The following is a 14,886-nucleotide window of genomic DNA, read 5'->3' as shown; positions in this document are numbered from 1 at the left end:
TGAGTCTGTTTCTGTTTTGTAAATAAGTTCATTTGTATCGTTTTTTTTTTTTTTTTTTAGATTCTGCATGTAAGCGATATCATATGATATCTGTCTTTGTCTGTCTGACTCACTTCACTTAGTATGATAATCTCCAGGTCCATCCATGTTGCTGAAAGTGGCATTATTTCATTCTTTTTAATGACTAATATTTCATTATATATATGTACCACATCTTCTTTATCCATTCATCTGTTGATGGACATTTAGATTGCTTTCATGTGTCAGCTATTGTAAACAGTGCTGCAGTGAACATTGGGGTGCACGTATCCTTTCAAACCATGTTTTTCACCAGATATATGCCCAGGAGTGGGATTGCTGGATCATATGGTAGCTCTATTTTTAGTTTTCTTAGGGAACCTCCACACTGTTCTTCATAGTGGCTGTACCAATTTACATTCCCACCAACAGTGTGGGAGGGTTCCCTTTTCTCCACGCCCTCTCCAGCATTTGTTGTTTGTAGATTTTTTGATGATGGCCATTCTGACCATGTGAGGTGATATCTCATTGTAGTCTTGATTTGCATTTCTCTCATAATTAAGGATGTTGAGCATCTTTTCATGTGCCTCTTGACCATCTGTATGTCTTCTTTGGAGAAATGTCTATTTAGGTCTTCTGCCCATTTTTTGATTGGGTTGTTTGTTTTTTGAATATTGAGCCACATGTGCTCTTTGTAAATTTTGGACACTAATCCCTTGTTGGTCGCATCATTTGTGAATATTTTCTCCCATTCTGTGGGTCGTCTTTTTGTTTTGTTTGTGGTTTCCTTTGCTGTGCAAAAGCTATTAAGTTTACTTAGGTCCCATTTGTTTATTTTTGTTTTTATTTCCATTTCTCTGGGAGATGGATCGGAAAACATATTGCAAGCAGCCATACTCCAATAAAAATTAATTTTAAAAAAGAGAAAAACATATTACTGTAATTTATGTCAAAGAGTATTCTGCCTATGTTTTCCTCTAAGAGTTTTATAGTATCTGGTCTTACATTTAGGTCTTCAATCCATTTTGAGTTAACATTTGTGTATGGTGTTGAAAAATGTTCTAGTTTCCTTTTTTTACATGTAGCTGTCTGGTTTTCCTAGCACCATTTATTGAAAAGACTGTCTTTTCTTCATTGTATTTGCCTCCTTTGTCATAGATTAATTGACCATAGATGCATGGGGTTATTTCTGGGCTTTCTATCCTATTCCATTGATCTATATTTCTGTTTTTGTGCCAGTACTGTACTGTTTTGATGACTGTAGCTTTATAGTATAGTCTGAAGTCAGGGAGCCTGGTTCCTCTAGCTCCATTTTTCTTTTTAAAGATTGCTTTGGCTGGGCTTCCTTGGTGGCACAGTGGTTAAGAATCCGCCTGCCAATGCAGGGGACACGGGTTTGAGCCCTGGGTTGGGAAGATCCCACATGCCACGGAGCAACTAAGCCCATGCACCACAACTACTGGAGCCCGTGCGCCACAACTACTGAAGCCCGCGTTCCTAGAGCCCATGCTCTGCAACAGGAGAAGCCATGGCAATGAGAAGCCCACACATCGCAATGAAGAGTAGCCCCCGCTCGCCGCAACTAGAGAAAGCCCAAGCGCAGCAATGAAGACCCAATGCAGCCAAAAATAAATAAATTTAAAAAAAAAAAAAGATTGCTTTGGCTATTTGAGGTCTTTTGTGTCTCCATACAAATTTTAAGATTTTTTTGATCTAGTTCTGTGGAAAAGTCCATTGGTAATTTGAAAGGGATTGAATTGAATCTGTATATTGCCTTTTTTTTTTTTTTTTTGGCTGCACCACACAGCTTGCAAGATCTTAGTTCACCAATCAGGACTGAACCCGGGCCCACAGCAGTGAAAGCGCTGAGTCCTATCGACTGGACTGCCTGGGAATTCCCAAGTCCTTGTCCATTTTTGAATTGAGTCATTTGTTTTTTGTTCTTGAGCTTAGTTCTTTATATATACTGAATATTAATTCCTTCTTACATACTTGATAAATTGGAGAATATCTTTATTACAGGGATAGAGAAAACCACCAACTATATAAACAACAAAGGATAATTTTAATTACATTAACTACCATATTGGAGATAGCAGCTCTAGCAATCTGGGTTGAATGTGGTTGTTTACAATAGCTATGTTAAAATTACAGATTTTTAGGTAAGGTTAAGAATGAGGCAAAAGACAGAGTTTGGTGGAGAGGATTTAATTTTAAGTGAGAAGAATGATACATGAGAATATAAAAGTGTGAGGGAGCTGGTTGTGTTTAAGAAATTGTATTGGTACAGGCATTATGGAAAACAGTATGGAGGATCCTCAAAAAATTAAAAATAGGGACCTCCCCAGCAGTCCAGTGGTTAAGAATCCACACTTCCAGGACTTCCCTGGTGGTCCAGTGGTAAAGAATCCACCTTCCAGTGCAGGGGACGCAGGTTCAATCCCTGGTCAGGGAACTAAGATCCCACATACCGAAGGGCAACTAAGCCCACGTTCCATGACTATTGAGCCCGCGCACCTCAACGAGAGAGTCCGCATGCCGCAAACTACAGAGCCCACGCACCCTGGAGCCTGCACACCACAACTAGAGAGAGAAAACCCGCATGCCACGCAACTAGAGAGAAGCCCACGTGCCGCAATGAAAGATCCTGCATGCTGCACCTAAGACCCAGCACAGCCCCCCCCAAAAAAATAAATAAATAATAAATAAATAATCCATACTTCCACTGCAGGGGACACAGGTTCAATCCCTGGTCAGGGAACTGAGATCCTGTATGCTGCGTGATGCAGCAAAAAAAAAAAAAAAAAAAAAAAAAATTAAAAATAGAACTACCAGGGACTTCCTGGTGGTTCAGTGGTTAAGACTCCACACTTCCAATGCAGGGGGCCCGGGTTCGGTCCTGGTCAGGGAACTACATCCCACATGCCGCAACTAAGAGTTCACATGCTGCAACTAAAGATCCTGCATGCCACACCTAAAAGATCCAACATGCCTCAACAAAGATCCCATGCTGGCAGTGGAGATCCCGAGTGCCGCAACTAAATAAATGCCAGTGCAGCCAAATTAATTAATAAAATATTTAAAAAATAGAACTACCATATAATCCAGCAATTTCACTTCTGGGAATATATCCAAAGGAAATGAAAACACTAACTCGAAAAGATACCTGCACACCCATGTTCATAGCAGCATTATTTATAACAGCCAAGACATGAAAACAACCTAAGTGTCCATCAAGGGATGAATGGATAAAGTAGTTGTTGTATGTATATCATACTACAGTACACACACACACACACACACGTACATACGATGGAATATTATTCAGCCATAAAAAATAACAAATGGGGAAATTCTGCAATTTGCAACAACATGGATGGACCTTGAGGGCATTATGCTAAGTGAAATAAGTCAGAAAGAGAAAGACAGATATTGTATGATCTCACTTATATATGGAATCTAAAAACATCTCTGCACACGTGTGTGTGTGTGTGTGTGTGTGTGTGTGTGTAATAGAAAAGGGGATCAGATTATGTGTGGTTACCAGAAGGATCAGGGGAAGGGGAGTAAGTGGTCAAAAGGTACAAATTACCAGTTACAAGATAAATAAATACTAGGGATATAATCTACAGCATAACTGTAGTTAACACTGCTGTATGATATATATGAAATTGTTAAGAGAGTAAGTAAATTCTAAGAGTTCTCATCACAAGAAAAAAAATTTTTTTCTTCTTTTTTTTGCTTTCTCTTTTGATTGTATCTATAAGAGATTATGATGCTAAATAAATGTATAGCTGTAATCATTTCACAGTATATGTAACTCAAACCATTATGCTGTACACCTTAAACTTATATAGTGATATCTCTCAATTATATCTCAGTGAAACTGGAGGAAAATTAATTAGTATAACAAGCCAAAAAAAAAAAAAGAGAAATTGTGCTTAGGAAGAGCAGAATTCAAGAAACTGGGTAAAGGTGGTGATACTGCTTAGTAGGGTTAAAAGAGAAAACTAGTGGAGGACCTCGAAACTTATACCATAGGGACTTCCCTGGTGGTCCAGTGGTTAAGAATCCAATGCAGGTTCCATCCCTGGTCATGGAACTAAGATCCCACATGCCGTGGGGCAACTGAGTCCACGAGCCACAACTAGAGAGCCCGGGCGCCACAACTGGAGAGCCTGCGTGCTGCAACTACAGAGCCCACGTGCTCTGGAGCCCCCGCGCCACAACTAGAGAGAAGCCCGCACACAGCTGCGAGGAGCCCATGTGCCGCAACAAAAGATCCCGCGTGCTGCTGCAACTAAGACCCCAAGCAGCCAAATAAATAATTTTTTTTAAAAAAGTATGCCATGGAATATATATTTTCATTCATTCAGAAAATATTTAATACCTGCTCTTTGATCAGGCAATTTTCTAGATGCTTTGGATACATCAATAAACAAAATAGGTAGAGATCCCTGCCTCTGTGGAGCTGACATTCTTCCAAAGGGGGGATGGGAATCATAATAAATAATTCTTATCTATTTGTAGAGTGATATTGTAACCCAGTACTCAGATTATATATAAACAAGCTGAACTTTTTCTGAAGGTCAGTCACCTTATCCTTCTTTAGAAAACAAAAAAGGCCAAGTTTTTGTCCGATTTTAAGATATCTTGGAAAAAGGCAAAGCCATTATTAGCTTTCTCCTTTTTATTAAGTACCTCTCTCTCCTTTGGTTTCCTCATTTGCCTAGCTACCTGATTAACAATGGCGTGCTTTTGTGGAGATGTTCCTCCTCCTATTGTTCATATCCTTTTCATATTAGGATTGATTCTGTTAAAGAAAATCATCATGGACCTTCCTCTTCTAGATTTCAAGGTCAACACAAGTTTCTGTAGCCTCTTGAAATGACTTTCTTGCCCACAGAATCAGTTTTATTTCAAAGGGAAAAGTAAAGGATTTTTTGCTCCTTTCCTAGTGATCAGTGGCAGGATTTGAGATCGCAAGGCCCCAGCACACAATAAGAAAAACCTACAAAAGATATGATTCCATCTAATTTTCAGATGGATAGAAAGTGACTTTTTTTTCCCATTTTAAAAATGAGGAGGGCTTCCCTGGTGGCACAGTGGTTGAGAATCTGCCTGCCAATGCAGGGGACACGGGTTTGAGCCCTGGTCTGGGAAGATCCCACATGCCACGGAGCAACTGGTCCCATGAGCCACAACTACTGAGCCTGCGCATCTGGAGCCTGTGCTCCGCGACAAGAGAGGCCGTGATAGTGAGAGGCCCGCGCACCACGATGAAGAGTGGCCCCCCCTTGCCACAACTAGAGAAAGCCCTCGCACAGAAACGAAGACCCAACACAGCCAAAAATAAATAAATTTTTTAAAAAAAGTAAAAATGAGGATTAGCTCAAAGAATAATTTTTCCAAATGAGGAACTCCTGAATAGGTTCCTCTGAGGTATCATCTCCAGCAGGATTTGACAAGGAAATCTCTTTAGGTGAGTCTCACTTATTAAAAATGAATTACCTAGGTCTGGTTTCAGAAATGTTAGAGGAAAGGAAAGACTGACCCATCATATTTTTCCCCAACTCTTAATATATGGATTAGAGAGGAGAAATACAAATAATGCCAGGAAAAGCAACGTAACATCTGTGGAGACGTGGCTAGGAGAACTCAAGATGTTGGGCGTTGGGGAAAATTGTGTCTTTAAAGTTAGTTGAAGTGGATAATGGATGCTTTCTTTCCTAGAAAGAGAAAGAAAAGTATTCTTTTTAAAAATTCAGAACTTACTGTCTACTCCTTCATTCTTTTACACCCTCTTCTCTACAGAAAACACATTAAGAAAGGAGTTAACCCTTTACATTAAGGGGTTTGTCCTGTCTTCTGAGAAGCAATTTTGACTTTTTAAAAAATTATATTTATTTTATTGTTGTTAGAAACGGTACATACTCGTAAATATTCCTTTTTTAATATAGAAAGATGTGAATTAAAAGATAAAGTTCCCCTTCCCAGAAATATAATAGTTTAGCATATACCCTTTCAAACTTTTTCCTATATACATATAGCTGTTTTTTTCAACACTTTATTATGAAATTTTTCAGCATACAGAAGTTTGAAAAACTAAACACAAAATATCCCATCACCTAGATTTTTTCATTAATATTTGACTGATTTATCATATATTTATCTATCCATCTTTTATTCCATCCTATTTTTGGACATGCTGCAAAGTAAATTGCAGGCATTGATATACTTCCCCCATAAATATTTCATCATATCAAAATTAAGATCTCAGTATTTGCTTATAGGGTTTTTCTTTTGAGGTGAATTTACCATCAATAAAATGCACAGGGCTTCTCTGGTGGCGCAGTGGTTAAGAATCCACCTGCCAGTGCAGGGGACATGGGTTCGAGCCCTGGTCCAGGAAGATCCCACATGCCACGGAGCAGCTAAGCCCATGCACCACAACTACTGAGCCTGTGCTCTAGAGCCAGTGAGCCACAACTACTGAGCTCACGCACCACAACTACAGAAGCCCATGCGCCTAGAGCCCGTGCTCCACAACAAGAGAAGCCACCACAATGAGAAGCCCGCGCACTGCAACGAAGAGTAGCCCCCGCTCACCACAACTAGAGAAAGCCTGGGCACAGCAACGAAGACCCAATGCAGCATGCATGCATGCATCAATCAATCAATCAGTCTTCTCAGAGTAACATCAATAGCTAGTTAGGTTATATAATTTTAAAAATAAAATAAAATAGGGCTTCCCTGGTGACTCAGTCGTTAAGAATCCGCCTGCCCTCTCCAAGACCAGCACCATGGCAAAATGAGGAAACAACTAACAAGTGAAGAGTTTGCACAATGGAAAACCACCCTGACCATCTCTTGAATTTATAGGGATCATAGGTGGAACGTTCCCTTCACTGGCAGCCATCTTTGGCCGTTCTATTTCTGCATCACACTCATCCCTCAGTAAAGTCAGTGACTGGATCTTCTCCCAAAGTTTCCCCTGCTTTCCATCAGGCATGGGGAAAAAAAATCAAGAGAGACATTAGTATCTGCAACTGAGGAACTCTTAATCCAATCCAGAAGAAAAGCATCTGTTATGGAAAGAATGAGATATTCAAGGATGTTGGAGACACTGCTCTGAACACATTCTGCACAGCAGTAAAGCAGATTGCCGAGAAAGGAAAAATTCATTCATTTCCAGGAAAAACTTCTCCAATGGTTTGAGAAGAATCTTCTTGTATTCGAGATTCCCTACACTATGCAAAAAGGCAGTATGTATCAAAAAATCTTTAAAATCTGTGTGCCCTACAACACAGCAATTCTGGAATTTATCCTAACAAGGTAATGAAAACTGGCCCATAGACATTTAGCAACAAAGATGTTTATCAAAGTGCTGTTTGTAATAGTGAACTCTGCCAACATTGTACCAAAAAGTAAATTATGGGTACATCTATTTCATGTAACCATTATATATAAGAGAGCATCTGTTAGAATGAAAAGTGCTTTATGATATTTAAATGGAAAAAGTAAATTACAAAATATAGGTGCAACATGATGACTTAGAGTCTTTTTTTGTCCTCTGTTATTTGCTTGTTTTCTGTAGCAAACATGTATAATTCTTCTAGTCAGAAAAGTTTTTTAAAATGATGAGAAATTCTGTTCCTAAGATCTCATAGAAGCATAAAAAGAAGTCTACAATAAAAAATGTATATGAATAAAAAAAAAAAAGAATCCGCTTGCCAATGCAGGGGACACGGGTTCGAGCTCTGGTCCTGGAAGGTCCCACATGCTGCGGAGCTACTAAGCCCGTGCACCACAGCTATTGAACCTGCACTCTAGCGCCCGTGAGCCACAACTACTGAAGCCTGCATGCCTAGAGCCCGTGTTCCGCAACAAGAGAAGCCACCACAGTGAGAAGCCTGTGCACCTCAGCGAAGAGTAGCCCCCGCTCGCCGCAACCAGAGAAGGGCCCGCGTGCAGCAACGAAGACCCGACGCAGCCTAAAATAAAATAAATAAATTTATTTTAAAAATTATAAATCAGTCTTCTCAGAGTAATATCAATAGCTAGTTAGGTTATATAATTTAAAAAAAATAAAATGCACAAATCTTAAATGTACTTTCGCTCAGTTTTTTAAAGTTTTCATACACCTCTGTAACCCAGACCCTTCTCAAGAACATTATCATCACCCCGGAAGGTTCCCTCATGCCCTTTCCTAGACAGCCCCCACCATATATAGCTATTTAATGGGGCTTTTTAAAAGTATTTTTAAAAATCAGCCCTTGCTATAATATTATTCTGCAATTTGGAGAATATGTTTTCATATGAGTAAGTATATACCTCATTTCGTTTTAATAGCTGCATATTCATTATTTAAATGTACCAAAGTTTACTTCCTTGTTGATAAACCTTTAAGTTGTTTACACTTTTTCATTACAGACTTTGTAGTTATACATTCAGCTTTGGTTCCCTATCAACAGGTGGACTCCAGTCTTCTGCCAGATGTAACCCCAGACAGAAACTTGTTATATTACCCTACCTCCATAAGTTATTTCTGCTTAGATATACCTGTAATCCATGCTGCTATATCATCAGATTTGTCAAATGAATAAACTCATTGCATGTAACAAATCACATTTTTATGAAAAATAACACCCTCCCCCCTTTTTTTATTGAGGGCAAGTTTATTATGCTTTCATTTTAGTCTGGATGTGGTAATAACTTTCCCCCCAAATTTTTTTAATGAGAAATGTGACTTTATTTTACATTTTTGTGAATCTCCTTAATGTCTGGCTTAAATATAGGACAGCTGCATCTGTTTTTGCCTTCTATCTGTTGTGATGTTATTCTGGTTTAAATACATGAAGAAATCTGACCTCACATAGGTAAAAAGTTGTAAAAGAGAGGAAGATTTTGATAATTGTAGATATTCTTTGATACTGCAGCAAAATAAATTAATAAATGTAATAGTTCCTTAACACTGCAGTGTTGGAGTATGAAATCAATGGAGTATTAAAATCCACTGGTCTCTCTTGCAATTTAAATGGATTTTTTACCCATGTATGATTTTATCACTTCCTGCATTGGTCATTGAAAAATATTAATTCACTGTATTATATTGCTCTTCCATTTCCTATATGTATCCAAAACAATTCTCATTTGTTAATTGCCACTTATTTCATGAGAAAAACTTAAGTATTAAAAAACTGAGAATCTCATGGTGGTTAATAGACACAAGTTTTCCAAAATTCCAGTGTTCACTCAAACTTAAATTTTGTCATTGGAAACATATTTTCAATTGGGTTTCTTGAAGTAACAAGTTCACTTGACTTACTTTCAGTTCCTAGGTTAGAGTAACCATTGTCTGTCAGTTCCTTTAAGTAAAAATGGTGTTCCATGAGTGAGAAAAGCAACTAGTTCAGCTCACCATTCAAATATTTGCACAAGTGCATTGCCTTAAGATACCTCAGTGTGCAGCAGAAGTGCTTTATGCATACTTCCATTGTGTCATGCAGAATAAAGATTTTGGTTTGTGGGTCAAGATTTAATATTTTTACTACTTTATCAAGAGCATTCTTAGATGGTGCTGGCATAGTTCATTTCTACTAGTTTCATTCTAGTACAGTTTTGTGCCACTTGCCTTGATTCATACTAAAACTGCAGTTTTACCCACCATTCTTTTACTCCATTAGTACAAATGTCAGCATAACAAAAATGCATATAATATCTTAGAGTGTTATTAAAATAGTTTTGACCTCTCAGATCCCTTGGGGTAAGCAGAGCACACTTTGAGAACTGCTGGTCTGGAGACCATGATAGGGCAAAAATCCAGATAACAAGGAAAAGTCTAAGTCCTGCAAGAAGTGAGTTGAGCATTATAGTCCTTCACGAACAGAAAGATACAGAGTAAACAAATTGAAAGGACCTCTTTAAGGTAGAAAAGGGCTCTAAAATTGGCTTTAAAAAGTAGTAGTATTTCAATAGGTAGGAAAAAATGTTAACAGATCATAAATTTGCATGTAAATACTCGAGTTATTTAAATTCAGGGTTACCGATTTTAGAAAACTCTTATACTTCTTTTTATAGTCAACCTTAGATTATGTACATAATGAAGGAGAATAGATGACAGATGCTCTGGTTAATAATTTTAATGATTGAACAATTCTTAGTATTTAGTTTGCTTCATAATGACCTATTTTTGGTAGTAAATTTGCTATGCTAGTTGTTTTATATAAGCTACTATTAAAATATATCTTTAGCTTATACCACATGGTGCACAGTGGAAAAGAGTAGCTAAAATTAAAAATTAGTGATGGAAAATTCATAAAATTAAAAATTAAATATTTTTTTATTCAGTGCATATTAAATCTTGTGGCTGTTTGACCCATTGTATAAATTAGATATTGAAATTGATAGTATTTTTTTGTTTCAGGAAAATATCTAAGGCAAAAGAGAATTGATTTTCAGCTTCCCTATGACATCCTTTGGCAGTGGAAACATAATCAGGTATGAGCATATCTTACCATGCTTCATTCATAAGTGGTAAACGGGGGAAAGGAGTGTGCAAGTCTTTTTCTCTGCCTCCTTGTTATGCTCTCATCTTAGGAAGTATAGAGAAGTGTCCCTGTGAAGGTTAGAGACTAAGAGAAATGAATTTGCATCCATATTTAATGTGACCTCTTTGCCTTCACTCATACTTCAAAATAGCATTAAGTTCCTGCTTCCTTAGGAAACGTTCTGTTATTATTCTGGACTTTTATTTTGGTGGCAAAGATTCTGTTCTGTAAGAATCCTGTTTGATGCAGGTCTCAAGGGAATTTAGATGTACTGCCAGCAGCGCTAAGAAATTTCAGGCTTTATTTTTGTTGGCTCCTTCCCATCAGTTTGGAATTTATTTTTCACATATAAAAGAGAGTCTTCTACCAAAGGAAACAGGGAAAATATTTAACACTCTTGTACTTTTAAAAGATATTTAAATATATTGGGAACTAAAAATGGGAAAGTGCTGTTTTTTTTCTCTCTTGCTTACCTAATTGAAAAGTTTCCCCCAGTTATTTTTATATTAAGCTAAAGCCCCCAGAATCCATATTGAGAACAACCATTGGGAAATAGTCATGCAAATGAGGTAAATAGGCTCCTGAGTTTTGCCAGAATTCCACCAAAGTTTGACTTTGGAAAGCCAAAAGCAGTGAACATTCCCATCTACATTCTCTTCTCTGGTGGCCTCTCTTGAATTCTAAGAGGATCAGTATGTTAGATATTTATTTGTCTCAGAGAGTTCATAGCAATGAAGGAGATAGTGTTTTGAATCTATACCAACTGAAAAATGATGGTGGGATTATTCTTATAGATTAGTACACTCTAGCTTAAACCAAGTTGCCTTTTTTTTTTTTTTGGGTACTGTCTTCTATGGTAAAACACTGACCGACTGACCTAATACATTTTCTTCCTAATGCATTCTTTATTGCAGTATGAGAGCGCCATTATCCTGCCTGCCATCTCCCCTTTGTTCATTAAATTAATTGACTTAATTAAATTGTGAAATGTGTTTCCCTACAACACTCACCCTGAAAAAGCCAAGGTTGTCATCTTTTTCATTTCATACACCTACGCAGGCCATCTAAACAAACCCTGTGCAAGTTTTCCATTCTTTTCATAGCGGCAAATACAGTCTTAATTTATCCAAATGAAAAGCTTTGATCTGCAGTGTGACTTTCATTTAAGTCTATCTAATAACTTGCTGAAGAAACATCTAACAAAAAATGCATTTTCTTTAAACTACTTAGTATTGCTTCTGTTGAATCTAGTTCTCTCTTAAACCCTGATCTAGTAAGTCACCTTTTATTTCAGGATAAAAAAGTGATCACACCAGGTTTCCCTCAAATTATCCAACCCAGAAAGTCTTGTAAACGTTTCCATGTGAGCAGAGTACGTGGATAATTTCCTCTATTTTTAGTGATTGATACTGTTTTCTGGCATTTGAAGTTGAATGCTATATCAAGATTTTTCTGTTTTTTCTTCTAGCTATACAAGAAACCAGATGTCCCACTATATAAAAAAATCCGTTCAAGTGAGTAACATGGGAGCTGTTTTTTCTGCCTCCATACAATCAGTGTTCTTAGCCTGGCACTTAGAAAATTATCCTATATATTCACAAACTGTTCTTTGCTGTCTTCTCTCAAGATGTCTACGTTGATGTCAAACCCCTTTCTGGTTATGAGGCTACCACTTGTAACTGTAAGAAACCGGATGGTGACACCAAAAAGGGCTGTGTGGATGACTGCCTCAATAGGTACTGTACTAAACTGATTCTGTAAGCACAGGCTTTAAGATCTGTAAGATACTTCATTTAGGGGAATTCCCTGGTGGTCCAGTGGTTAGGACTCTGTGCTTTCACTGCCAAGGGCCCAGGTTCAATCCCTGGTTGGGGGACTAAGATCCCACAAGCCACGTGGCGTGGCCAAAAAAGTCACTTCATTTAGAGGAAAAGGTTAAATAGGCTCTTTGATTTCCCCTCAAGAAGTTGCACAAAGATAGTATATAAAACCTAGTTGATGGGCTGTCTCAGTCTGCTTGGGCTTCTATAACAAAATATCATAGACTTAAACAACAGAAATTTATTTCTCACAGTTCTGGAAGCTGCAAAGTCCAAGGGCAAATTGCCAGCAGATTCAGTGTCTGATGAGGACCCACTTTCTAGCTTATAGACAGCTGCCTTCTCCCTGTGTGCTCACATGGCCTTTCCTCAGTGCATGCTCATGGGAGAGAGAGAGAGAGAGAGAGAGAGAGATTTCTTCTTCTTAGAAGGGCACCAATCCCATTAGGAGGTTCTCACCCTTCTGACCTAATATAAACCTATTTAACTCCCAAAGACCCTACTTCCAAATACTGTCGCCCTGGAGGCTAGGGCTTCAACTATGAATTTTGAGGGGACACATTCAGCCCATAACATGGGCTAAATAGAGTAACAGAAAACAATGTGATCTAGAGTCTTATGTCCTCAGGTTTAAATCCTCTTACTTACTTAAGAGACCTGAGGAAAGTTCTTTAACCCCTCTAATAAAAATAATACCATCTTTATGGAGGGGTTTATGAGGATTATATGAAACAATGTTTTTAATTCATTAAGCACAGTTCTAGAAACCTTCCTAGATCTCAGTATATGGTAGCCATAATGAGGGAGTAAAAGTAGGATGATGGCAGTGAAAGAGAAGAAAGAGGCCATGATATATTTGGGCGGGGGGGAAACTAGGTTGATAAACCATTAGCATATAGCAGATATACGCATGATGATTGAGTCAGTGATGCTAATGAGAGGTGGTTATGCTATTGTCAGAGATAGAAAGTGTGGAATCTAACTGGTTTGGAGATAAAAATTATGATTTTGATTTGGGACCACTGAGTTTTTAAATGACGTTGAGATTTCAAAATGGAAATGTCTAATTGAGACAAAGGAGTAGAGATAGAATTTGTTGGTTTTGGTAACATAAGCATATTTATAGCAAAAAAAGAGTTAATGAACTTCCCATCAATGCTCCTTGTTCTAGATAGCTTTCGTAGAAAAAGACAACTGCTTTCCCAGTCTCCATCTCTAGTCAACTGTCCTGCGGGCTGAGGGAATCAGCGTTTCTGCTTTAGCATGCCAGTTGGGGAATTCTCCCTTACGAATATCACTGTAAATTCACATCTTGTCATTGTACATACATACAGTTGTACATAGTAGTAATAACTTGGTGTTATAGATAGCTGATTTTTTTCACTCACAAATACTTTATATATGCACTTTTATGTATCATTGTGGTCCACAAGCTCATCCTTTTTAGGTTAGTATGTCACGGTTTGCCCTTCTTCTGTTGTTCGTTATTCAAGTTATTTTTAATGTTTTGCTATTAAAAATGGCACTACTATGAAACTCTTTGTATAGATTCCTTTCTGTTTTAACTCTTAGAGTGTATTCTCAAAAGAAGAAATACCTGTACAAACTATAAGGACATATATATAATTCTTACTGTATACTATCCAGTAGCTGTCATGAAATATTGAGTTAATTTTTGGTATCACCACCTATATATAAATATATTTATTTCCCCATAGTTCCACCTCCTTTAGTTATTAACATCTAACTTTATTTCTAGTGCTTTAGTATTTTGATTGTTTAACATTTTAGAGTATCGTATGTCCTTAAAGTTGTTTAAATGTGCATCTCTTTAGATGCTAACATTTCTGTGCTTGTTTGTATGATATTTTATTGTCTATGAAATTACTATAATATAGCTGCCTCATTGCTTATTTTCTCTCTTTCTCACAATAGTCCAAGGAGGTAGGTGATAGTTTTACATTGTACAGATGAAGGAACCTAGATTTTGGATGGTAAATTGCTCCACATTACATAAGACAAGTGACAGAGACAGAATTTGAACCCACATGTGTTTGATTCAAAAGTCATGTTCTTTCCACTGTACCACACTGCTTATTGTATACGTATTGATAGTCTTTTAATCTCTGAAAAATTGAAATTTGAACATTTACCTTTACATAATAACATTGGTTGTCTTATATCATTTAGTATGGGTGTCACATTTATCCTTCCCATTATGTTGTCTTTGTTCCAAAAAAACCCAAAACTTACCCCTAAATAAGAAATAAACAAACACTCAGACACAGTACTGCCAACTTTGTGTCATGAGAATATGAGCACTACATCATCATGCATCTAATGAATGTGATAAATGTATAAATAACTAAGAAAAATTAAAATATGTTATTTGGTGGGTGCTTCCTTATATATTTAAAAGTAACCCTCATAGAGATTCAGTTAAATGGAGCTATCTAAAATGTAGGGTGGCTTTGTCTCACCTGTCTTTGTATTCAGAG

The 14,886-nt window shown here is 37.5% G+C and overlaps 1 protein-coding gene across 6 annotated transcripts in view; it reads left to right on the top strand.

Moving 5' to 3' along the window:
• ASH1L (ASH1 like histone lysine methyltransferase) overlaps positions 1-14,886 on the top strand; it is a 210,619-nt gene that overhangs the window by 155,022 nt on the left and 40,711 nt on the right. For all 6 annotated transcript variants that reach the window (XM_059933231.1, XM_059933223.1, XM_059933240.1 and 3 more), the window contains 3 exons: positions 10,445-10,518; positions 12,037-12,082; positions 12,196-12,304. In XM_059933231.1, coding sequence (XP_059789214.1) covers positions 10,445-10,518; positions 12,037-12,082; positions 12,196-12,304 — 229 coding nt within the window. The remainder of the gene's footprint in view (positions 1-10,444; positions 10,519-12,036; positions 12,083-12,195; positions 12,305-14,886) is intronic.

Source organism: Balaenoptera ricei, chromosome 1 (genome assembly GCF_028023285.1).
Source record: "Balaenoptera ricei isolate mBalRic1 chromosome 1, mBalRic1.hap2, whole genome shotgun sequence".
Taxonomy (NCBI): Eukaryota; Metazoa; Chordata; class Mammalia; order Artiodactyla; family Balaenopteridae; genus Balaenoptera; species Balaenoptera ricei.
Note: the sequence above shows the minus strand (reverse complement) of the source record. Positions and strands in the feature narration are given on the sequence as shown.